The sequence below is a fragment of the Anas acuta genome, chromosome 5, assembly GCF_963932015.1.
Source record: "Anas acuta chromosome 5, bAnaAcu1.1, whole genome shotgun sequence".
Lineage (NCBI taxonomy): Eukaryota > Metazoa > Chordata > Aves > Anseriformes > Anatidae > Anas > Anas acuta.
Genome location: NC_088983.1, coordinates 60863655 through 60889641, shown reverse-complemented (window position 1 = coordinate 60889641; position 25987 = coordinate 60863655). Strand labels below are relative to the sequence as shown.

General features: G+C 37.4%; 1 protein-coding gene and 1 long non-coding RNA gene across 20 annotated transcripts in view; one reads left to right on the top strand and one right to left on the bottom strand.

Annotated features, from left to right (window-relative positions):
* The first annotated feature begins 419 nt into the window (after positions 1 to 419).
* LOC137857949 (uncharacterized) lies at positions 420 to 2908 on the top strand. Its single transcript, XR_011097411.1, has 2 exons — positions 420 to 1318; positions 1614 to 2908. It is a non-coding gene; the product is annotated as an uncharacterized lncRNA (long non-coding RNA).
* Positions 2909 to 4221: 1313 nt separating this feature from the next.
* Positions 4222 to 25987, bottom strand: part of SOX6 (SRY-box transcription factor 6) — a 380820-nt gene continuing 359054 nt past the window's right edge. For 17 of the 19 annotated variants that reach the window (XM_068685194.1, XM_068685208.1, XM_068685193.1 and 14 more), the window contains 3 exons: positions 21796 to 22029; positions 18800 to 19016; positions 4222 to 11169 (listed from right to left, as the gene is read on the bottom strand). In XM_068685194.1, coding sequence (XP_068541295.1) covers positions 10866 to 11169; positions 18800 to 19016; positions 21796 to 22029 — 755 coding nt within the window. In that variant the 3' untranslated portion in view covers positions 4222 to 10865. The remainder of the gene's footprint in view (positions 11170 to 18799; positions 19017 to 21795; positions 22030 to 25987) is intronic. The other 2 variants (XM_068685201.1, XM_068685202.1) reach the window with 1 other exon arrangement.

Genomic DNA, 25987 nt, shown 5'->3' with positions numbered 1-25987 from the left:
CTCCACAGGTAGGCACAGGTGTCACGCATCACCTGCAGCCTGGGGCTGTGCTGATGGCGGGCAGAGAGATTTCAGGCAGATTCCTCAGCTACAAAACCTGAGGGAAAAAACACTCTGGGGGTGCTGGCAGGGTGCTAGGATGGGATGGTTGAGCCCAGCGCCTCCATCCCCTCAGCCACGAGGGAGGCAGTCAGCCAACCGTTAATAATGGCCCTGGGCTGAGCCTGCCTGGGGCACGTGCATGGGGCTGGCCGTTACCGTTATCCATTACCAAACCTCTCCCTTGCTTTTCCAGCCTGCCTTGTACTTGCCAGAGCTAGGAGCTGGCTGCACTCTACAGTCACTCTGCTGGAGTACTGTGGTTTGCACCCAAAAGCCTTTGCACCCAAAAAAAAAAAAGCCTTTGCACCCAAAGGCAGTGAGTGTTTCGTTCTGGGTGGTTTGGGTTGATTTCTTTTTTTGCCTCCATAGCACTTACCCTTTTGGTTTTCCAGCAGCTGCAGCTATTCAGGGGGAATTGACTGAAGTCTTGCATCAAGGGTGGATTTCCTGATGTTTGAATAACAAATCTTTCATTGTGATTGAGTAATTTGATCATTAAGATCCTTGATCCCCAGATTTTCTGAAATAAGCATGTTGGTCTAACCAGATCTTACCAAAAATGGGAGAAATTTAGCATCCTAAATATTTTAGCTAACCTGATGGACTTGGCGGTTCAGCTGTACATAGGCTGACTGCCTTGGCTCTCCATTTAAAAAACAACAACAACAAAAAAAAAACAAAAAAAAAACAAAAAAAAAACTAAGAACTGTTGCAAAACTCCTCAGCAAGGCCCATTGCTGCTAGGACAGCCTGCAAACCTAGTTGCTGCTTTACCCACAGTCACTTTACTTGCCCAGACACCCCCTGTGCTCCCCACTAACTGTGGTTTACCCCTCAGCAGCCCAGCATGATGCCTGGATGCTGAAGGAGAGAAGAGGGTGAGCCAGAAACAATGGCCAGGCTGAGATGCTTCAGTTGGCCACCCTGTTGCCACCCTGGAACACCAAACTACTGGGCTAGGTGGGCTACTGATCTCACCTGGTGGGACAGTTGCTGTGTTTGCAGCCACATGTTACTTGTGACTAATTAGCTGTGAGCATAGAGCAGCTATAAAGATGTTATTAGCCAGTTGGGGGGGGGTCTTGGAGGCAGAGATACCTTTCCATTTGCTGTTTGCATGGTACTAGGGTCCTGCTATGTGATTGTGTATCACAGCATAATATTTTTGTTTCCCGATTTCCAAATACAACCCTGTGCAGCCTGACTTAAAAAGGAGGTTAGTTGTGTGTCTTCTGTGTGAGGTACTGCATGCAGAAAATTAAAGCTGGATGTTGCAGAGGTAATGCAAGAGTCAGGGGGCTGACTGCTTGTCATGCTTACAGGTTCTGAGCATGCATCCTATTTTTGAAAACTAATTTAAAATGATGCGTGGGCTTCTTTACATGCCCTGCTAGTAACTAATTAACCAGAAGCATAGCAAAAAACACCCCAATAATCAATATGCGTTTCTTTTGTAATTTGCCTATTTGAGAATTATTTAAAGCTCTAATAATTACCTTTTGCTGTTGCAGAGTGATCCTTTCCTGATGAGCTACAACAGCAACCAGACCTCTAAGTAGGTTTTAATAGAAGTAGAGAAGCTTTTAAAGTCTGCAGTGTCAAAGTAAATTAAAGTGGCCCTAAGTAGTTCATAATACAACTGACCACAGTGATTTCTACAGGGCAATTAAGTTTTACTGTGTCAATCATCCACTAGGCATTAATATAAAGCAGAACAGCTCTGAAGAAATTTGTTATGGACTGTCATGTCAAGAACCCAAACGCTAACCTGCAGCGGCCTTGATATTATTAAAATGACTAAGGGTCAGATTCCAATTAATCTGCAGATTTAACAGTCCTTCACTGTAGTGGGTCTTGATACAATTAAGCAATAATAGATGACAGGAAGGATACTTCCTGGCAGCTAATGACCAATGGCACTATTTGAAGGCCCTTAACCCAGCTGGTCATTAACTGCTTGGAGACACAACCTGGAGCTCATATTTTCTATTGTAAACCATATATTAAAGAAATAAATCAATTACTGTTTCCCCCCACTCCCATCCTGTGCGAGCTGTCAGGCTGCTGCAGTAGCAATAATTGCCACAGCAGAACCCCAGCCCCAGCAGCCAAGCGGGGGGGACGGGCTCTCGTGCCCAGCATCGCAGTCCTGAAGCCCCCAAACTGCTGCGAGCCTCAAGGGTGCCTGAGGAAGCTGTGGCTGCAGCTGGCGAGTGAAGGTTGTGCTCCAAGGCTGTGTCTGGGTGCTCAGCTGGAGGGAGAACCGTGTCTGAAGGAAGGAGAACGGACCCGGGCAGCAGGAGCACCTCGGTTCTCATCTCGGCTGCGCGCTGTCACTTGTGCGGTGCCAGAGAAGTCCCGTGGCTTTCCTGCGGCGGCTGGAATAACTGATGTGTATCTCTGAGGTCTGAGATTCCTTGTCATTATTCGGCCAGCACTGTGATAGCTTTCTCTCATGGTGACCTGATGCACACACCATGGTGTTAGCAATGTTCCTGAATCCTCAGTGGGCCCTTTGGATTGCTAACGAGGGTGGTGCATGGAACCCGGCATGGCAAAGGCGCTCAGAGGGAAGGAGACCGCATGGTGCCAGCACAAGGGCAGGCTGCTCCTTGGGCACCTGTGGCCTCCAATGCTACCTTCACCAGAAGACTATCGCACACTGGACACGGCACACCAGCCTGTGTGGTACAATTGATTGTATTTTTTTTAGACTGACATCTAGAGCTGTCAAATAATCATTTTGTCTCTTACTGCTGTAGGCAGCGGTGACTCGTTGCATGCCATTCCTCAGCTCACTTTTCATTGCACCTATGTAACAACCCAGCTGATGGAGAACACAGTCGGTGTTTCCCAGACGACTGATCATTACTCACAGCTGCGGATTCCAGCAACGAAAGGAGACAAATGGTGAAGTAAGGCAGGGGGAGAAAAAACAGAGAAAAAGCTAAATTGGGGATGGCATAAGTTGACTTCAGTGGAGCAATATAATACATAGCAGAGGATTGGACCCTCTATCAGGCCTACAGTATTAAAATAAAATCCAGGCACAATGATATGGTGCTTCTTCTCCAGCTGCCTTTGACTCTAGTAGCTTCAGCTGGACTGACTGCTGTCCAGTGCCATAATTCTGCTTTTCAAATACACAGCATGGATATTGCCACCTTGTGCAAATTGCTCCATAATAACTAGTAGAAATACAGATTTTTTGCTGCCTTCCCCTCAAGAGCACTTTAGTGTTGCAGTTCGACTGAGTAACTAGTTGACTGCTTACCAGAAACCAAAGCTTAAAATGCACAAGTCAATATTTATGTATTTATTCATTATAACACATTGGTCAGCAACTTCATTCCATCCACTTTTGACCCTGAAGTATTTCATCACACAGATTTATAATGCAGTATGTCATTTTTAATAAGTTCATGTATGATGCTCTCTCCGGGGAAGTAAGGATTCTTTCCCACTTAGATGTTTCAGGGTGGTTTGTGTAATGGCTGAAACTAGACTGAAATCTGATGTAATGCACAATCAAAATGTTCTGTTACATTATAGTACAGTATACTTCAACACAATTTATTCTTTTTCTATGAGAACCATGACTAATTACAATGTCAAAAGCCAATCATAATACACAAATGGTAGCAGTTTACAGACATGGCAATATGGCAACTACAGGGTTTTTTTGTTGTCAAGTTTGGTTAGTTTGTTTAATGTTATACGCGGGGGAAAAAGAGAAGGCAAAGAAAGAAGGAACATGAGAACAGTTTTGTCTCATTTCTACTCAATAAAAATCCTACTGAGATTATGTTGCTACCAACAGCACTTTCTGCTTACAAAACCAGTGGTGCCCAGTGAATATTATCAAATTAAGTTGGTTATCATGCATGTCTTTCGCAGCATATGGTGTTAATGGATGTCAGAGGCTGATAAATGCCTTTGTAGAATATAAAGGCATGGGGAAAACCTAAGAGCTGAAAGATTTCAGTTGCTGAACTTAAAGGAGACCAGCTGAATGGGCCTAGTTGCATTTTCCTTTCCATCAGCTCATCATATTCAATCTTTAATGCGAACTTAAGGGAACAATAAAGGATGCATAGAAGAAGTCACACACACATCTCATAAAACAAAATTTATCTTTAATTTGTAAGTGTCAACAGCAGTACAAAAGATGGAGTGATGGTGAATAGATTAAGGGTAGAGAGGACAGTCTTGAGGTAAATGAGCATAAATAGGCAGTCTTATAGACACTCCCCTGAGGGGTCTAAACCCCTGTCATGGCATATACTGAATCACCCAAAGATGACATGTTTAACATATCAGGAAAGCACCTTGTGCAAAAAAAAAAAAAAAAAAAAAATATCCCCCCCACCCGAAACATGTAGGTAAGGTGCCAACGTACACCAGAACATACTGTATATGGACAGTGTCTTTCAATTTTGTCTTTTCCATTAATAACTGAGGCAGAGGAGGAGAAGACTTTTAAAAGTACCACTGAAAGATTATTTAATATTTAATTTACCTCACGTCAATACTGCACAACAAAATTCAAGAAGTCTGTTTATGCAATGAAGCAGAGCTAAGAATAACTATTCTCTTTTTTGTTGTTGTTGAGAACAGATTTTTTTTTTCACTCAATATCCTTAGCAAACTTTTTTCTTTCTCTTTTTTTTTTTTCTTCCTGTATCTAGAGGAGAGTGTGAGATGTGATGGCAACCTTTTAAGTTCATTTAAAAACTTTACACTGGACTGTACAAGATTTTTTTGATAAACTATTTACATTTTCAGACTTTAAAACATATTCAAAGCAGCAATAGACACTAGTTTTTCCTCTACACGCCCAAATAATTACCGGCCATGGGCCCAGGTAGGTACCTGCATTGTATATAGAATTTCTACAAAGAAAACCTGCCTGTTAAAGTAGCCAGTGGGTGCCCAACAAGCAGCCCTCACCATCAAGAGCTGCACCCACAGTGTTGCTATAGGAATCAAAGCATAGTACCTTGACAAGAGAGTCTCAGTTGTCCCAACAGCTCTACACAAACTTTACAATTTGAAACAGCAGCTAGCATGTCAGTCCAGCATGTCAGTGAATTGTGCTGATTAAATTAACATAGAGTACAATCTCACAATATACATCACAAACAAATTACAATGTCAGGAAATAAGAGTTACAGTAAGATAAGTTATGTAGTAACAGCTTATAAGCTTGTCTTAATGTAATAAAAAAAATTTGTACATGGGAAATACAATAATGAATGAACATAAATGCTAAGCATTCTAGTTTGCTACAAGCTGAAGAAGGGTACAAGAAAAAAAAACGTTGCTTTCTAGAAAGCAAAAAACAAATGACAAAGGAAGACAAACGGAGAATGCACACTAGCAGGTCTGCAATGTGCAGCATACAAACAGTTAAATATTTGCACATTCCCCATACTCCAAGAGCACCAAGGACCTCACTTGTGGTTTTTAGAAAGCGGAAATTACAAAGCAAGCCATGTCACTAAGTTGCTTTATAGCTTTCATATTGCCATAAATACCAATTTGATAAGTTTTCCTTTAGCCTGGTTCACCCCACCCCACCCCCTTTTTACCCAGCGTGTGAAATCTCAGAATACTTCTTTGTCACCATTTCCAACAAATCTGGTACTTAAAAAAGGGCGATGGATTAAAATGAAATGTATTTGCATAAACATATATCATTTTTTTTCCTTCTGTAGTAGTACATTACAGTATATCAAAAATGTAGTTTGATTTGAGAAAAAAATCACATATATTAATGGGTTATTTAAAAATTGGTTTGGGGGAAGTTGTTTTTTAAAGCAAAAAAGTTAAGTGTTTTCTAAAAGATCAGATGAGGTCATATAACATTATTCTTTTAAAAGAACATGCTTAAGTGCCAACTTGAATCTTAAAAAAGCATGCAAAACTCAGAGGGTCCAAGCCCATTCATCAGCGTCTCGTAAAAACACGAAGAACTCTATCATACGTCCTGCTGGCCGCATCTCCAGCGCAGTTGTTCGCACTGTGGACCAGTTCAGCAAAGATTACCCCGCTGAACACCAACACTTTACTGGTCCTCGTGACCACCACAGAAGTACTAACGTGCTTAAAAGTGATCAGGTAGGTAAGTGTTTTGCTGGGGGAGGGTGGGAGTGTTAATCCCATAGTATGTTTTGCTAGGAAATGATTTTTGAAATGCCACATCATTGATATGACCAAAAACTGAATCTGGAAAGCCAACCCCACGAGAGGACCATGGTTCAGATGGCACTGGGAGGTGGTTGTGTTTATGCTCGGAGCAGTAACTGTCCTCAGCTGACTGCTGTACACTTTGCAATGCCGTTGTTTGCTTTGCGTTCCCAACCTGGAGCAATCCCATTTTTGCCCTCCCCCTGCCTCACGCTGCACCTGAGTACACTGATTTAGGAGCACTTTGTGATCCTGTGTATTCCCAGCAGGCGGTTGCACAAACTAAATGGTGACGCCCAAGCACACGTGCCGACCAGAACTGGGCCGTGTCATCTGAGTCATTTCTCCACATAAACCTGAGCCCTGTTTTTATCAAACATGAAGTGAACTACTCTAGCTGGTATCAGACTATTTCAGGAGTGTACTTCTCTTGAAAATAAGTATTTGCTAATTTTCCAAAAAGACTATATATTGTATCTGTTAATTAAATAAACTGTTTGTTCACAGAGAAAATAGTATTACTATATTTTTGCATTACCTGAATGGAGTTGGTATTTTTTTTCAGTCAGTGTTATTAAGGGGGGCTCAAACACAACAGTTAAAAAGCAACTCTATATGTCCTCTTTGTATTTCGTGGGAACTTTTTTGCCCAGTATTACAGCCTAATATGACAGTAGTATGATTTAATTAACGTAGAAAATAAAGGATTGATATTACAAAGTCTTGATTGCATTGCAAGGACCATCTTAGTCATGACAATCTTTCCAGGAATATGCTTTTGACTTTCAAATGCCATTCTTGTTAAGAATTAAAATATTAAATCAGTTTTACTTGGATTCAGAAAACAAACTGTTGTTTCCTATCAGCTGTATCAGAAACTTGGCATGTTTCATGTATCAACTTTCTAAGAAAGGAAAAAGTATTCTGTGTTTGTGGGATATGCTATCAAAAAACAGTGAGAGCACAAGTGAGGCAACTTGCTGTCCCAGCTACAGGTCCACAATACTGCGCTCACACTGCGGGTGGAAATTCAGCATCTACATGAGGTACAGTGACTTGTCAGCATTTAATATGGACCAACATACACTGATATAGAACAAAAGTAAATACATAACTTATACTTCACTAAGTATCCATGAACAAAAAATAAAATTCTATTTCCTATGTTATATTTACACAATTTAAAAAAATTCTAAAATGAGATGGTAATTTCATCAAAAACTTTGTTTTGAGCTCCGATTAATAAAGTAAAAATGGTGTTTTTTATCCTTATGATTGTCCTTCCTTGATTTCTACTGACATTTTAGAGCCAATGTCGGCTAATAAATAGAATAAAATGCTCATATGCACAATTCAGATTCAAATATGTTCCTCCCACTTCCCCAGCCAATAAATGCAATTTTACCAGCTGGCGATTCCTGAACAGCCAGTCATTTTTGAGAATGTGGCTTTAACGTAGAGAGCATCAGCACTGAGGCAGGGCTGGAGCTAAAACAAAGTGTTCATACATACATGTATTTTGCATAAATAAATGAAATAACAAGACATAAAAAATGACTCAAATCCGGCAACTGTGAGGCAGGCCCACACGAGTCGAAACAGATGACTTTTGTTCATGTAGTTTTCGTACAACAGTTTCACATTAGTCAGAAGTGATAAAAAATACCATTTATATCCAGTGCTTATAACACTTACGAAACAACATCTGTGAGTGTGTGTTTTTTTGTACTACAAGCAAAATCAAGTTTCAGTCCTAAAGAACAGTCCTTTGTTCTCCACAAGCCTGCAGAATATTATTTTGGCATGGTCATAAAATTTAAAAAAATTAACCAACTAATCTAAATGTTTGCCTTTGTGCAAAAAAATAATTACATAAAATACAATGCTAGCAATACAGCATTCTACTGATGCAACAAAACCAAAAAAAAAAAAAAAAAAAAAAAAAAGAGCAGGAGAGAAAAAGTGACATGGGGGGAGGGAGAGATACTTCTAACAGAAGAATTATGTAAGACATTAATAAATAGCCTTTTTTTTTTTCTTTTTAAGGAAATAATGATACCCTCCCCCCAATCTGAGCTGAATGTATTAAAAACAGTTCAAATTACCAAGCAACTGTAAGAACAAAAACCACTTTCTATCAGTACCTTAGCCAGCTTAAAGAGGGCGCTCACCAGCTAACGACACAGCATATGCCTTTAAAGTCTTGGCTAGACCAGTTTATTGCTTGTTAGACATGGACTCAGAACACATTTAAATAAATATTTAAAATATAGCATCTTGCTCCAAATTACAAAATGGTCAGAGAATCTGACCATTGTGTTTCTATGTCATTATCTTTATCAATTGTTCTGTAAACTGAACAATCTTCTTTGTTTTGGGGGTTCTTTTCGCACATCTAAATGTGATCTCTGCAGGGGCAACAATGGCTCGCTCTGCTCTAAGAGGTATTACTGGGGCTATGAAGAAACAGACAGCTCCCGATACAGCATCTTCTCCTTGCACCTCACATGAACTTCTGCAAGATAGTACAACAGCATGAGGATGACCAGCATTACTTCCTTCATTGTCTGGGCCTTAAACGAAGCCCGTTTGGCTCTGTGGGAAGATTCCCACAGATTTCAAGAAGAGCTGCTCTAGGCCCACTCATACCTCTCAGCCTGAGTCTGAATTTATCATCGACCTGCTGAACATATCCAATTCAAACTAAAAGCTGAGGGAGATGAGGAGTTTTAGCACATGTATTCACTAGGCCCACTTGATCTGCATATTACATACAGCGGTGTATTTATGAACATGAGCAAAATGTGAGGGAAAAAAATAAAGGCGATTTCTTAGACATTTCTGAACATTAACAAACTCTCAGCCTTTCAATCTGTCTCTTGTACATTTCCCAGAATTTTCTCTAGCAATTGCATTGTTTCCAGTAGTAATACAAATTTTAAAAAATTTAGTTTGTGTAGCACCTTACATCCAAAGATCCCAAAACACTTGAAAAACGTGCAATAAGATCTGGCTCGCATTTCCACATGACTAATATTTAATAAATATTTTTGATGCACCTTATGCCCAGCTTTGCAAGCCAGATATTTTTGTGACTTTCCCCTCCCACTAGGAGTCTCACATATAAATCACTGCATAAATACTCAAGGTAGCAGATAGTTCCTTCAGGTGACAATAGGAACGTGAGATATGGAGCCATGATTCACTGCAGGATTCTACAAGCCCGAAAAATTCATCATGGTGGACTCTACGTGCAATTTGGATTTTACATATGCCTTTGCTGTCCTTCTAAGTATAGAGGTTTATAACTATAAACACAAAGTTTAGGAGTATTTGTACTGTATGTACATATATAAGTACTCTATTTTGCATTATAAAAGGCTGAGTGTTTACAAGTGCTCCTTGAACATATAGTGTTATGGAAACAACTGAATATCTCATTCATAAATGTCATGTTTATTTTAGTAGCAGGTGCACTTTTATTTTCATATACCTGTGTAATTTAGGGGAAGAGAAAGAAAGCACTCTTAAAAGTATCAATAAGGAATTTTAAGTGTAATGCCACCAACAGTACTTTTAAAAATAAATATTAAGTATTTGGACCCTTGACATTCTGGAATGAATAAATTATTTAAGAGAAAATGTGTTAAGACTGAATGCAAGGGTTAAAAGCAAAGGGGTAAAGAATGTAGTCAGAGGTGGCCTCACACTGCTAAGACAGGCCTGTCCATAGCTGGTGATCGCTCTTTTGTGCTTACTTAAAATTTCACACTAATGGCATCAAGAGGCAAAAGCAATTGGGCACATGCACTATGGCAACCATGTTCACTACTTAAGAATATCCTGTCTCCAGATTCCTGAGTACTTTACCATTTTCTGGAAAAAAAATTAGGTTTTATATATATATTTTTTTAAGATGCCAAAGGATTGTCTAAGACTTTACAGTGTCTCCTTTAAGACTTTTTTTTTTTAAATGTTAAGATTCAAAAGTTATGAAAAGTTTGGCACATCAGAAGTTCAGCTATACATATGGAAAAAAATGGAATTCAGAGACGATTTTTTAAAGATGAGCTATGATGCACAGATGTGCACACTTGCGGACTTGTTCTGTTTCACAATATGAAAACTGCAATTTTGTTTTCTAAAATAATCCAGAATAAAAACACATTCACAACCTGTAGGCTGGCACAGCATACCTGAGTGAGAATGTATAACCCCCATCTAAAACAGTAACTTAAACCTTTATCAGCATCCAAAAGGTAAAAGACAAAAGGTAAGACTTGTAAGACAGCTATCGATTCATATAACTTTTCAAGTCCTGATGTCTGATATTTAATATATGTCTTCATCTAAATTAAAAAAAAATAAAACAAAAACAAAACAAAACAAAAAAGTTCATGAAAAATTAGGGAAACAATCTGTCTCACACGTTAAGAAACATTTAAGACCATTCTGCTGATGTAACTGTAGGAGCCACACATGCATGCAGGCTCTTTAAGAACTTTTTGTTCAAAAAAAAAAAATTCCAAAAAAAACCCAAGTGAGTCTGAGTACTTTAATTCTGTGAACACTCCTCAGTTGGCACTGACTGCCTCATGGGCTTCATTTTCGCTACTATAGTCTGATTTGGGATCATCCTCATAGTCCTCGTACATTTCTATTTCATCCTCTCCATTTATCATTTCATTTCCAGCAAGGCTTCCGCTGTCCGTCTTCATACCATAAGTGCTCTGAATGACGGGGATGCTGGGCTCAGGGCTGGCAGAGGTGCTCGAGCAATCCGATGTCATCTGAGGTGATGGTGTGGTAGTTGCCATGGTAATAGCACCAGGATAGACAACCCCCGTTCCCGTGGTGATTGGAATTTGAGGTTGTTGTCTGGAAGGAAAAGCAAGATGGGAACGTGATTACCTCTGTTTGGAGGAGGGATGCCTTTTTGCAAGTCCAACTCAAAGCAGGTGGTTTCCTACAAGGGCTGCATGCATTCCTCTGGGGTTCACAGTCTGGTCCTGTATGGTATTGCTTCACCTGAGCTCCCTCCAGGTGCAACTGGAGAGTAAACTGTTTAGTAACTACCAGAATTTGATTTGTTCATGTATTTTGTGTGTTTATTTAAACCATACTGCAAAGTAGCACTTGGACAGAGATCCTCAAAAGACTTTTGATGCCCGTGTGATACCTAACTGCTGCAACAAACATCTGGCGTTCAAAATCTACATCCTCCAAACTCCTGACAAGAGCTTTTGTTTTGTGTCTGTTAGGATGGGACTAAATGGCACACAGGTGACTAAGTAACATTGTCTATCTATCTGTAAGGATGTAATTTACTGTTTAAGTGCTAGATAGACTCCTACATCACTTAGAAATACTTTTGATATTTTATTTCTGGCTTTTGATTTTTATTCAAATCCATGATCAGAATGACATTTGTTCTTTGGGATTTGGGACTGAGTTTTTGAAGCCAAGTACTTCAGAAAAAGAACAAGTGCTCTTTTTTGTATGGTAATGAACAGTCTGCAGAAACCAAAACATTCCTGAGGATCCCATGGCAGATCTGATTAACTTTCACTCAATTAAGGGTGCACTGCCTCCGCTTTTGGTACATCTTAGCTGCTGATGTAGAACTTTGTACCATATAACGTTCTTTTTTGTTTGTTTGTTTGTCTGTAATGTTTTTAACGTGCTGGATCCATACCACGATTTGACTGGAACAGGCTAGATTTGACTGACAGTCAAGAAATTCAACAGAAGCTTGATTATAGCATGTACATAGTTCAACTGTTAAAAATGATGCAATGTCTCTTTTTACAATGATGTAAATATATTCAACTGCTTTGCTGAGTAAAGGTCAGGTTGCTGAACTCCTTACATGGTCAAGCCTTTATTGGCCATGAATTAATTAAATCAACTTTTTACATCTGGATTAATTAATAACACAGTTCCTATTTTAAAAGACACCTCCAAATATTCTCTTGTTATTTTTGGACCATTACCTTTAGTAAAGGTGAGAGAAAAAGAAGGAATGTAACTTGTCCAGAGGAAGAGAATCAATGTCATACTTTAGACATGACAAATTCCAGTACCAGAAATACTCCAGTGCTCTGGAAATTTCTGTTTTACTATTGACTGATTATTGGACGTACATGTCTATTTTCATCTTATATTTCAATGTCTCCCAACCTTCTTTAGAGCAATATTGACCGAGTATTAGAGATCTCTGTATTTTACAATTTCATCAACAGAAACAGCATCAGATGTGTTACAATAGTCTAACAAATCTCTTGCTTCTTGATCACTGTGTTACTCTATGCTAAAATTTAAAAGGAGATAAAAATACGCTTTGCATAAACCAGCCTCTCACAAATCCTTAATCAATAGCTAAATCAAGACACAAATAATATACATTTTATTTACAAAACCCTAAATGTTAGGTCTTTATCATTCATTGACAAAATTTCAGTTTTGGTAAATATCACAGAGTTACTGGGAAACCAAAGTTTAGAAACCAATAGAGACAGTCAAATCTTGAACAGTTTGTTTAAGAGAATATTCAAATAGCATTATGTACTACCTTCATTGCTGCTACTGCTAGCCTGCCTCTTAAAGCCTCTGCACAGCTTGAGAAATTCAAACATCTGTTGTATAAGTATGGTACACCTGGCTAGCAGTGAGCAAAAACATCGTGGTAATTCATTTGACACAGTCATTATACTCCTGTTTGCAAATGATGATTTGCAGATGATTTACAAACAGCTAGGGATTTTTCACTAAATTTTCACTTTTTAAATGGTCTGATAAATGTTCTGTGAAAACAATTTTCAGCCAATGCGTTTGCTTGCAAGTGATTTGCTGCAAACATCTTTCAAAACTTTATCCATAAAATTGAACACCTACCTCACATGGGAACATTTCTGTTTTAAGATTGCATGTTGTCAGGCATATAAACTACTACTGTTAAAAACCTACAGGTACCTCCTCCACAAACTTTGAGACCCAGAAATTTTTCACATTAGTGACTGTTTCCACAAAGCAAAGGAAAAAGAAACCACACATAGTAACAGAAAAATTCTACATATTTGTCCCTGAGCCACATACACTTAATTTTCTTCAATCTGTCTGTCCAACAAATGCTAGTTGTTTTGATATTTCTTAGAATAGATACATTTGCAAAAGAAGAAATCCTTAGGTGTTCATCAAAGAACACCACAGGATCAATGCTAAAAGATGTTTTGAGAAAAGTTGGTTTTACAACACTTCGGATTAGAGACGTAGAATATACTCAAGAATGATCGAGTGCAAGCTGCTCTTTGTTATAGATGATACTATGGATCAGAACCCTAGTTCCCCTCCCCCCTATTAAACAAGTCCACCCCCCCCCCCCTTTTTTTTTTTCAATAGAATGTTTTTTTATAAGTAGTAAGAAGGAAAAAATAATGTTTAGGACAGGGTTGTGAACTGTCTTTATATACATAAGTTGTCAGAATTAAGCTTTACACTGAGTTAGGAAATTGATATATTCTTTATCAATGTTTATCAAGTTATAAACGTTTATCAAGTGAGAAAAACTTGTTTTGCATATCCACATTTCAATGGGATGGGGTACATTTGTCTAAGTCCTATTTCAAAGTTCAAAGGGAGCAGGTCATCTTAGCATAATGAAGCAGAATTTACAGAGCTGCCTTTTAATTAAGACTGCACTAAATATATGACAAATGATAGAGTGAATCTAACTGGTAGAGAACTTGATTGGTATAACAGGAAAGTTGAAGGCGTACTGAATTTGTCATTCATCAACACAGCTCTTTTTAGCATGTTAAACAAAAATCAAATGCAGAATGCATGCCTGCTGCGGAGTGGGTAATAACTGTGAACTTGAAATTATTCTATCTCACTATAGAACTGTAAACAAGTGTTAACTGTACCACCTAAATGGGAAGTATCTCAAACTTGAACTCACTTGCTAGTGAACACTTGCGAGCACTTAACCATGGGCTACCGCACATGCCCAGTAACTGGGCACCTACCTCTAACTTGAGCCTTTATCATTTAGGGGTGATCACGTTGTCAATGTAAATTCTGCTTAAGTCACTGCATTACATCCCAGAAAGCCACATTTAAGGTACAAAAAACGATATGGATTATATATGTTACTAGAGATGAGTGTTGTCATTTTAGTTAATTAAGTTCTACAGCGTTTGTCAGGGCACAGAAGTCAAAGAGCATATATTTTTAGTCTAACCACGCTCCTTCTTGAAAAGGAGAGTTGGAGTTTCTAATTTATTACTCTGGCCATTTTTTTTTTTTTATTTGTAGTTCTTAAAGACATTCACTTTTGTAGTATATTTAATAACATTAAATTCCACATGTTTAATCCTTGAATCTAGGCGGAGTTTTGTCTTTCAGAGGATCTTGGAGAGAGGACATAAAAACAAGCTTTACTGAGAGCTACAGGTTACAGCTCAGCTCAGTTGCACATCGTTACAGTGTCCACTCAAGGATGTTTTCTGCTTGGCTGAGATTTCCAAAACCCAACGGTAATCTTCCTATCTCTTCAGATCTGTGAGCAATGGTGATGCATGGCTACATACCCTGGCTTCAAACCACTCCTGTCTCCATCATCTCCTCTTTGCCTAGGAATTCCTCTGATGGCCAATTACTACAGGTCTCCTGCCTCTCTGCTCTGCCAGCAGAGAGACGTGTCCATCTAACATGTCCATCCAGTCTGGGGCCATAGATCTGGCCCCAGATAAAAAGGATCTGGCCCAAAATAGTTAGGTAAGTGTAAGAGAGAAGGTAACATGAAAATTTTTGGATCAATTGACCCGCTCACAAGTTTGTGGCATTAAGAGAAAATTCTGCTTTTGAATTTTGCAACACTAGCTAAACATTTAAATTGGCAAATTACCATCATTTTCTGATCCCTTCCCAACTATTTTCTGACAGCTGTTTAAATGACTGAAGCAAAATCGATTGCATTAAAGAAAATGCTTCTATGCTACACAACCTTGAAACTTACATCTCTGTAAGGAATGAAATAACAGTAAATCTCACAAAAGTACCCATTGTGTACTTACTTTAAGTTCAAGCTACAGGAATATAATATTACAGCTTTATTCAAAGCTGTAGTCTAGCAACATTCAGACTACATATGTGTACAGTAGTTATAAACACTATAAAGGCTTTATTCTAAACATCTTACACTGGTAAAACACACAAAAATGTTATTGCTTACATCACTTTGCAGAGAAATGCATATATCATGTACTCCTATTTAAAGTGAACTAGATTAAAAATGACTGAGAAATTAATTATTTTTCATAAGACAAGGCAACAAAAGACAAACTCGTGACTTAAAATGTCTGAATTTAAGGCTTACATATGTTCCATTTCTTTACATTTAATTGTTAGAAAAATTACAATGGACCATAAATTGTAAGTCACATAAATATGAATTATTTAAGTTTATTGTCTTCCTAATTTGGAAAAAAATTCATTCATGTAGGGATGCAATAGAAGGCCTATGCACGTGTTCAATTCCTCTCCGTTACTTAAAATATTTGACAGCACATAGAGTTTTGCTGGTCTGTCTCCAAAGCATGAATTTCCCGCCCAATTTGTTCCAAGAAATCTCCACTCTCACTCAATTCTCTGGAAGAGTTTTTATTCAAAAAAATGTGACCAGAGCCTTGCTATTCATTACCTTATTTCTCTACTTTATTTTAAAGTTTATCTGCTTTGTATACTGAGAATCACTAAACAATTTTTCTGCATCTTACAAATATTTATCAAAGAATGTGGCTCACTGAAGTCAGCAGCATGAGCTTTTTGCATCTTAAAAGTTTAAGCAGCATAAAACTCTTTTCTTGTTTGTTTGTGGGGGTGTATTAATTATACACATGGGAGGATTATTGTATGCTAGCCAATGGTTCACCCATAGGGATCTGATAGAAATTAGCCCTTACTGGATTACTACAGCAGTATATGTACATTTGGTGTAAGAGAACACCAAACACAAATAAGAAAAATTACTTTTTGTTGCTATTTGTAGATTCTTCTAGATACCTGTCTGTCTTTCTATCTTTCTCTTCACATCTGACCTGTTTTTTATTCTGTGAGGATAAGTTTTTGCCATTTTAGCATACCCACTCCCACCTTAATCAATATGTTCTAGAAAGAAAGAGAAAAATAAAGAGGGAGGGAGGGAGGGGGGGAGGACTAGTAGGACTTCAAGTAGCGTGAAGCACTTGGCACATTTCATTACAGTCTATTTCGTACTTTTATTCTCTATTGTATGCTGAAATATTTCCTGTAAATGTAAAGTATATTCAATCCTAAAAAACATATTTGTCTCCCATTTCATTCTGAAAAGGAAACTGCATCTCAGCTCCCACAGCTACAGTTCTGAAGGAAGGTTTATGTTGTTTGTTCCATCAAAAGAGTGGAAAAATGATGGGTGCACAAGGTCAGCTAGGAAAACTATTCCAACTGATGCTTTATGTGATATATAAAGGTAAACACAAGAAAAAGTAAGTTTAAGAAGTTGATGGGCCCAATTACTTTATTTCACTTAATCTGCTTCAGATGAAATGCTACTTCTTAGTATTCAGTGAACTATTCTGAAATAAATGATGACATATAAGTTTTATGTTTCAGTTCAAAAAGCAAATCTTCCAATAATTTTGTTTTAATTTGTTTCTTTAAGGTAAAAAGAAATTTTGGGTGATAGTGAGAAGTCACACAAAAGAATGAAAATATTTCTAGAAATCATAGTGTGTTTTCCCACTATCAAAATTTATATCTATTCTGAACTGCAACATGGATCTCATTTCACCTTTATCAAACACAGACTTCAAACACCTTTTATCATTACTTTCAAATCCAAAAAACATTGTTTCCAGTATAGTTCTTTGCAACACAGTACGTGTGCAAAGATTTTGATATATAAGGAAGATGTTAAATTCTGGTTGCACCAGCAGTTTTGTTTTCATTAGATTTTATTATGTTTGTTTGTTTGTTTTGTTAGTTTTGTTTTGTTTTTGTTTTGGAAAATTCACAGTATCACTCTTGTGTAGGGACTTGCTTTAGAACTTTATTGAATCTGTCCTCCACACTCACCTCCATATTAGCCATCAGTCCTGATATGTGAAATGGTACTACTTAATACTGTTTTGAATTAGCAAACAATTCTCAGTTTTTCCAGACTGCTGTTTTGGCATTTCTTTTACATTTCTTGTACAGATATGACTTGGTCTGTCAATCTGCTTTGGAAGACATAAACTAGTGTTTCATTTCTTCAATCTGAATATAATTTGTTATGTTCTGTATAAAATCAGATTCCTATTTAGGGTTCTAAGTACAATTTTGATGGAAGCCTATTAGTAAACAATTTCCCTTAGAGCAAAGAACAAAAAACAATGTTAAAATTGTAGACTGGAAGGTTATTTCAATATATCAAAAACACTTCTATTTACTGATTGAAGAAAGAGCCCACATTGTTGCAGGCTGTACCACAAAATAATTGACTGCAACAGGAGTTCTGCATCCCAAGCCAAAAGTGAGGGCACATAATCGACGTCAAGGTCAATTATCTGGTAGTAAAGTACCCAACAAAAGGAGAGTATTGTGATTAGAGAAATAAGCAGAACATTGTGAATTTGGAAGGGCTGGCAATGGAGACAGCTTTTAGACTCTCTGTAAACCACCAGAAACATTGTTAGAGCGTTGAGCATCACAGATGAATTCATTAAAACAAAACATAAAAACCACACACACAAAAAAAAAAAAAAAGAGAGAGAGAGAAATCAGTTATGGTGCAGTTGTTTCACTAGACTTTTGCTACCTTTAGTCTGTCTTATGAAACAGTTCTGCCTTCTCTCCTGAAGAATAGAGTTAATACTGTTAAAAAACACACAGGATCTTTCTGAGCTGTATTTTCCACGTTGTATACCTATCCAGTCAATCTATGCACTACTTGAAACACTCATCCTAAACAATGTGTTTTTAAAAAAGATTGTTTGCCACGGTCCTATATGTAACAAAAATCCTCATACCTTTATGTAATGATATCATGTGTGTTCCTAATCTGACCATTATTACTTCTGTACCTTTTACCATTTTCCACCTCTTCTGACTCCTTATTCTACACTGGAATAATTTTTTGTGGTTTCCTTTTTGCTCTTGTCTTAATTTAGGAAATGCTCATTACTAATCCAGAATGGAATAGCATACCACTAGCTTACAAGAAACATGATTCAAACCTTTCAGGCTAATGGGAAACAACTTCTTTTGACTTTGAAGAATTCCATAGTCTCAAAATCAGCATTCAGTGGTCAGCTGATAGTTCCATCCTCTGTGATATATCTTATGTTTTTAATAAGATTTTATAGATTTAGATCCTTACCTTCTAAACGCCATTGGTAAGTGACTTTAATAGATAAGTCAATTTGTTTTCAAAGAGCCTGGTCTTTCTTTGTGGTGCACTGAAAACAATTAGAACAATAGTACTCACCCTACGGTAAAAAACTGCCTCATCTCCTGTCTTCGAGACCTCATCAGTTGTTTGTATTCACCAATACGCAATTTCTTTCCATCAACAATGCAGGTACGTTTTGGTCGAGGTTTGTATTTGTAATTAGGATACTTTTCTAGGTGGATTTTACTTAGCCGTGCCTGCTCTTCATAATAAGGTTGTTTCTCTTGATTTGACATGGACTTCCAGCGAGATCCTATTAATACAAACCATCAGAGAGTGCTCAAGTGAAACAGGTTTGGTTTTACATACATGCATTTCAACACACCTTCTTGCCATAATAAACAAATTTTAAACAAGTTAATTAAATAAGCTGATTTGAATTTACATCAGCCAGCACTTGTATTTGGATGTACAACTTGAGACATCTTAAAAGAGCCTTGACTTTCAGATATTGCTGCAAGCCTAATGTATGTAAATCTCTCTCTATTAAATAGATGTACTTAAAATCAATAGTAACATATCAAAATCTCAGCCTCATGCAACAAAACAGACTTCATTATTTATTTCTTTAATAATATGAGCATTAATCTATGACTAGCTCTTAGCTTTGTATTAGCACATACAATACAATGGTTAAGTAAGGTTTAAAACAATATTTTTAGTGTTAAATCTTTGATAGCTTTATGAAGATGGGTATTATATCCTCCTACTAATAGATACTAATATTTCGCTAATTAGCAGACTAAAATATCAAAACTTCATAGATTCAATATAATTATGAAAAATCTCTTGTGTCCCTGGTGTCTTAAATTTACTAAACTTTTGAAACAAGCTTGGCATAATATTGGCACCTTCACATATTTAAAATCCTATTATGTACATTATCTTCTGACCTCATGTAGTAAATGCACAACACTGTACTGAGAAAGTTGCATTTAAATTTCTTAATGAGAGGAGAGGAGAGGAGAGGAGAGGAGAGGAGAGGAGAGGAGAGGAGAGGAGAGGAGAGGAGAGGAGAGGAGAGGAGAGGAGAGGAGAGGAGAGGAGAGGAGAGGAGAGGAGAGGAGAGGAGAGGAGAGGAGAGGAGAGGAGAGGAGAGGAGAGGAGAGGAGAGGAGAGGAGAGGAGAGGAGAGGAGAGGAGAGGAGAGGAGAGGAGAGGAGAGGAGAGGAGAGGAGAGGAGAGGAGAGGAGAGGAGAGGAGAGGAGAGGAGAGGAGAGGAGAGGAGAGGAGAGGAGAAAAAGAAGGGAAAAGAAAAGAAAAAGAAAGGAAAGCACATTTGTAATTCTCTATCCCACTTCAGGTACTGTAAACTTTCATTGAAAGCTGTACCAATAAAAAAGTAAAAGAATTAATACAGTGTACACAGGAAGAGGAAAAAGTATTCACAACTCTCATATTGTTTATAAGGAACTATCTAAACACTTGAATAGAGAAGGTTTTTTTTGTTGTTGTTTTGGTTTTTGTTTTTTTTTTCAGGGGATAAGAAACTCAGAAAGTAGCTTTTTGGTGTCTTTTAGATGGATAAAATGATTACAGCTGTGGTAAACGTGGGTGGAAGCTATTCTTTTACCAAGATTTTTCATACATCAACAAATGGAAAAGTTGTATAAATATTATCCGTAGCCAGCAATATTCTATGTCAGTTCTAATATTTCAGGCTCTTTTCTCATTGTCCTGGAAAAGTTGCACAGATATTATATGGACCTAGACTTATTTGTGGCAGAGCAGATACTGACAGGTTAATTCCATGGTTAACAAACATTCAATTGCTGGCACTTCTGAAATATTTATGCTGAAAGTTTACATTTTAATGAATACGGTTACTATACTCCTAATAGTTTTTTCACAGAATGCACACAAATAATATAGATTCCCTACAGCTGCCAACACTGAAACAGTGCAGGTTTTATACAAAAACTGAAAGGCTATTCATATAACTTACTAATATGGTAGACAAAAATATGAGAACTACCAAGTAAGATTTTGGAAGTTTTAGGGCACAGTAACATTTATTTGTATGTATTCTTGCCTGTGATTGAATGAATAAATGCAACAAACTTTAGTAAGAATGTATTTGAACTCAAAGTTTAGAATAAAATGATTACAGATGAAACTTTATTTTTACTTTTATTTATTATGAGTTACATTTAGCATCTGTCTTCCACTTCAAAGACTCAGAAAGCAAATATAGGTTTTAACATTTCACCACTCATTCTCACGTATGTTTCTAATTCTCTAGAGGGGTCTCAAAAAGCAAATCAAAATTTCTCAAAAATGAGCCAATTTATAGTGGCAAAACATAACCCATGATCTATTCCCTGATTGTCCCAATTTATACAAATTAAATGTTAACTATGGTGTCTTTTAATAAATCAATATTTTAGTTTTATGATGCAAATGCATCCTTAGCTTTTGGAACGTGGCAGAATCAAACATAATTTTGCATTCAAGAAGGTATACGACTGCATATCTTTTGAACTGTGCCAGGTTTCTTGCTACTGCACTGTCTGACATAAACCTTTGATTATGATTTTGTACTTTTTTTTTTTCCCTAGTAATTCTCCTGGAAGTACCATTCTGCACTCAGGTGATGTGTAGTTCAGGTGATTTCTAATGGGATCTTGCAATTAGACATTTTATCGGGATATATGCTTGCAACAGTTTTCTCAAAACATTCTTTATGAATGTTGCTCATTCTAAAACCTATATTGTGAGTCTGCTGTTGAAAATAAACAGAATTATTTAAAGGAAAATAAAAGGAATGAAAACAACTCGAGTTTTTATTTGTATAAGTTTCAGTAATTTTGATTCCAGTTACCATCTTTCTGACATAGCGTGTCCTAAAATTAGAGAAGTTGCATATCCAAGAAGGAAGTTACTAGCCTGTGTCACCGACTTAAACAACCTCATCTTTTCACATCCCAAAAACAACTAACCCATGCCAACTGCCTCTGCAATGACATAGCCTTTTAAACATTCCTTGATTTTGTTTCAGCTGCAGTCTTGATTTGGTCATTGTCTTGCACTTACCTAGGATTTTGCTAATGTTGGAGTTGTGCATGTCAGGGAAAGCTTGGAGGATTTTTCGACGCTCATCCTTTGCCCAAACCATGAAAGCATTCATTGGTCGTTTGATGTGCGGTTCGCTACTGGCTCGACCCCGTGAATCCCGGTAGACTCGAGCTTCAGCCACAGTGGCACCTCCTGTTGGCCAACAATAATACTGCTGTAGTTTAGCTGCAGAGCCATTCATTGCTTTACTTCCTGTAATGTCAGGGCAGGAAGAAACAAGATGGATGCAAAACATTATTATGTGGATTACGTAAGCGCTTTCAGTGCTGTTTATTTTAGCATCATTCTCTTTCTCTCTCTGCTGCCAGATCTATGAGAGAGAAAGAGAGACAGAGACAGAGAAAGGATGTCCAGTGATTTTGGTTGTTACTGGTCAAACTCACCCATCAACAACTGAATGAGAAAACAAATTGCACTGGTATTTCTCCAGTTATGAAGATTTGAAAAAGCTTCTGTTTGGAATCTTAACATAGCATAAATGTTCCAAGTACTCAACAAAACTCACATAAAAGTTACACCTGAGAATCCAGGCTGATGTAGACCTGTTCACACAAGTCATTTACAATGACTTCTGCTTGAGTAGCGAAGCACATGCAAAACATTTCATAAAATAAATTATATAGTACACTGAGGTACATGCTGCTAGTTGCATGGGTCTGATTATGTTTGGAGCTGAACATCTTAAAGTCACATCTCCTTTAGCTGAATTTGAGCAGTCAATCAGATATATGTAGTAAAACTGCCTGCCTTCAACAAGTACATCATGTGCAGTGTGCTGCAGCTTCAAGAATGGGTGACAAACACCCCAGTTTCTCCAGGGTGTTATGCTTTAATGTACAACAGTGTCCTGTCATTGCCCAGCCTCAGTTCAGCTTGTGCATGCTACTTGTTGTTGTTGTTTTTGTTTGTTTGTTTTTAATGCATCCAGCCCTGCTGCTTAGCCATAGACAGCAAAGCTTCATGGGGAGTTTTGAGGTCACAGAGCTGAGGATGAGGTGTAGAACCAGTTAATATAGAAGAAAGAGCTAACTTAACTAAGCCTGGATAAGGTACAGTTTTCCTAGAAAAACTTGCAATCATGATGATATGTTTTTAAGGGTTGTCCTTTGCTATAAAAGAAAGGCAAAAAGACTTTACAGTGGGAAAGTTACATACATAGTCTTACACCTCAACAAACGGGTCATATACTCAAATACCTCAAAAAAGCATGTTACTCGAAAATAAAATTCTCCAGTAATAGGCTTCCTTTTTTTGTAAGCTATTTTTGCTCTAGACACTTACTTCACATTCACCAAAAAAAGTCTGGAGATCACACTGGAGATCTACTAATTTCAGTGACTGACTCTGAAGTTTTTAATTGTACAAAAACTAAGCTTCCTAATTTACTATGAAAATACTTTACCTTATTAGATACACCATTTCAAACATTCTGTATAGGAAATACATTTACATGAAAAAAGTCCTAAAATAAAGGATGCATAACTAATACATTACCTTTTTGCCACCAGGTCCACAGTACATTAATTTCATTTAAAATGCACTGACCATACAGGATAAATTCATTTTGCTTTATATGGTGTTGACAGGCATGTTTATTGTGCAGTGAAATGTAGTGCAGTTTCAAGCTGACTATATCCATCAACACAGGGCAATATGCTGACTACTGGGCCAGATGAAGACATACATTACCCTGAGAGCAAAACACTCATTCGTATACAGCAGTGTCTTCTCCTGAGGATCACTACGGTAATTTATGATGCCTCGAATGCCATTACTTTACAACTGACACCAATTTGGCAATTTGTATACTAACATGCACGCATGTAAAAGAAGGAAGGTTTGTGGCAAATGGAAGATGCAAAACTATTTCAATACTATTTTAGGAAAAGTACCATGCAACAGGTGTTTGGTGCTTACAGGAGACTGCAACTGCAGTCAGGTTTTTGCTGCAGAAAGGAATAGTAGTTTTGCTGAGTGACATAAGATTCAGATCTGCATGTAGGACCAGTACCTAGGGTGTGTATGGTTAATGAGGCTTTGTTCATTGCTGTCAGAAGGCTTGCAACATGCACATCAAAGCTACCATCTTTTAAGAGAGGATATACTTATTGTGAAACTGCAATAAATTATAAACATGTAAATCAGCACTGAAACATTTATTGAGACACATGGCTACATAATCTGAGAAAGATAAAATGTAGCACATAATGGTTATTCCATCTTTTCAAAGAATATCACAAAATTTCTAACTAGTATGTGAAAATATTAATGTTGGTAACAAATTAAAAACATAAAAAAGAATAATATTTTTGATGAAAACATTCAGCTATTCTACTCACGGAAAAGAAAATAATACATACTTGAACCTGTATGATGATCTCTTACTTTCAGAAAGGTACTTATTCACTATGGCTAAGGAGTTTGTCCTTAGCCCTTTCAAACAGTTTTGGCAGGCAAAGACTACTTTTACTGGTATCAAGATTATAGGCAGGATTGTTAAACTGGATATAATTTAGAAAGGGGGAAAAAAAATATAAGCAGTCTATTTTCAGAGAAAGGTTATGTTAGAAAACAATTCTTAAAGTAATAAATTACAAACATCCCAAGAAGGCCAAGAAGCTTTGGCTGCATCTGCTTTAAGCAAGCCCATACTTGAAGGATTTGAAAAAGCAGCCAATGAGTTGATGTTCTTTGTGCTTGATCTCTGGGGGAATATTTGCAAGTTGACCCATAGGCCATCACAAAAGCATCTGCAAAATGAATTTCTGCAAATAACTAAAGTAATATAATCTCTGTGTTCTTGTAACTATCTCAAAGCTACAGAATTATAGTCAGCATACAAAGCATCATAAGAAAATACTTTTGTTAGCATTTGATTCTACGTGGGGAGCCAGAAATTCTCAGTATCTTCTAAGCTCAGAAATGAAACACTAATGATATAAAAAGCACATATGCTCAGTGAGCTCTTGCAAGTTGAAACACATAAGAACAAGCTTTCAAACTGCATGGCTGTTCCTAAGTACTTCATCCTGTCATTCAGATATTTAAACAGTACCACGTCCTATATAAACAATTTCAACAGGTTTTACAAAGTAAGGATTTTTTCTTATTGTGATAGTTATAGTACTGACAGAGACACAGATACCTGGAATTTTTGAAGAACAGACATATACAACTGCAAGAAACTAGGTGTTTCACATCTGTTCTTTCTGAAAATGTTTTCAGAAAATCTAATAAAGAACAATCCCCAGATAATAGATAAAACAAAAAGCATACTACTGATGAAGGGTGAAAAGAGAGGAGAACAGTGGTAATCACCTCTCTATGGAAACTAATGCTCTGTTCATACTGCAGTTGTGGAAGGAGTGTTTGGTTTTCAGAGTCAGGATTTTGGTCAGGATTCAAACTTGTTGCAAAAGCAGTACGCTTTGGCTGCCCTAATGGCTTAGTTGGCAAAGAAATCTAACTTTGGCCTAAAGGCTTGGGCTATCCTCAAAGTGACACTTCTAGCTTCTGAGGGTGTAGACTGCCTCACTTCCTAGCTCCTTTGCATTTACTCAACTTGTCAGAACTTTAATGATTTAAAGCTAAAAACAGTTTGAGGAGAATTATCACTTTTTGTGGATATATGGCAATCAACTGCCCTGTGGGAACACGATTCCAGGCTAGGGACAACACTGGGTCAAAGAACAGCACAGAATGAATCTAAAAATGTTACAGCCTCGTTAAAATAATTTCAAACAATGTTTTTCTTCCAAAAGAGACTGACTGTTCTCTAACGCATAGGCAAGAGGAATTCCTGGGCTACAGAAAGAGAAAAATATCTGATAATCCACAAGAAACAGATAAACGTTTTCACATGAATGAAATGTTAAGAAATGTACAGTAACAATTGTTACATTCTTTATTTATTTATTCCTGCATTTATCTAAGTTTCTCACCTTTTACAATGACACGCATTTTAGGACAGGCACCATCTCCTACCATGTTCGCTGAACATGGCCACATGAAGGTTTCATCTTGGCCACATGAAGGTTTATCCTACTGTCTTTAATAGAACAGGATTTTACTCTCCGTTTTATACATCATTTACCACAACAAAACATCAGATTCAGCCTTTACAAGTTAACAGAGTGCAGATAATAATATC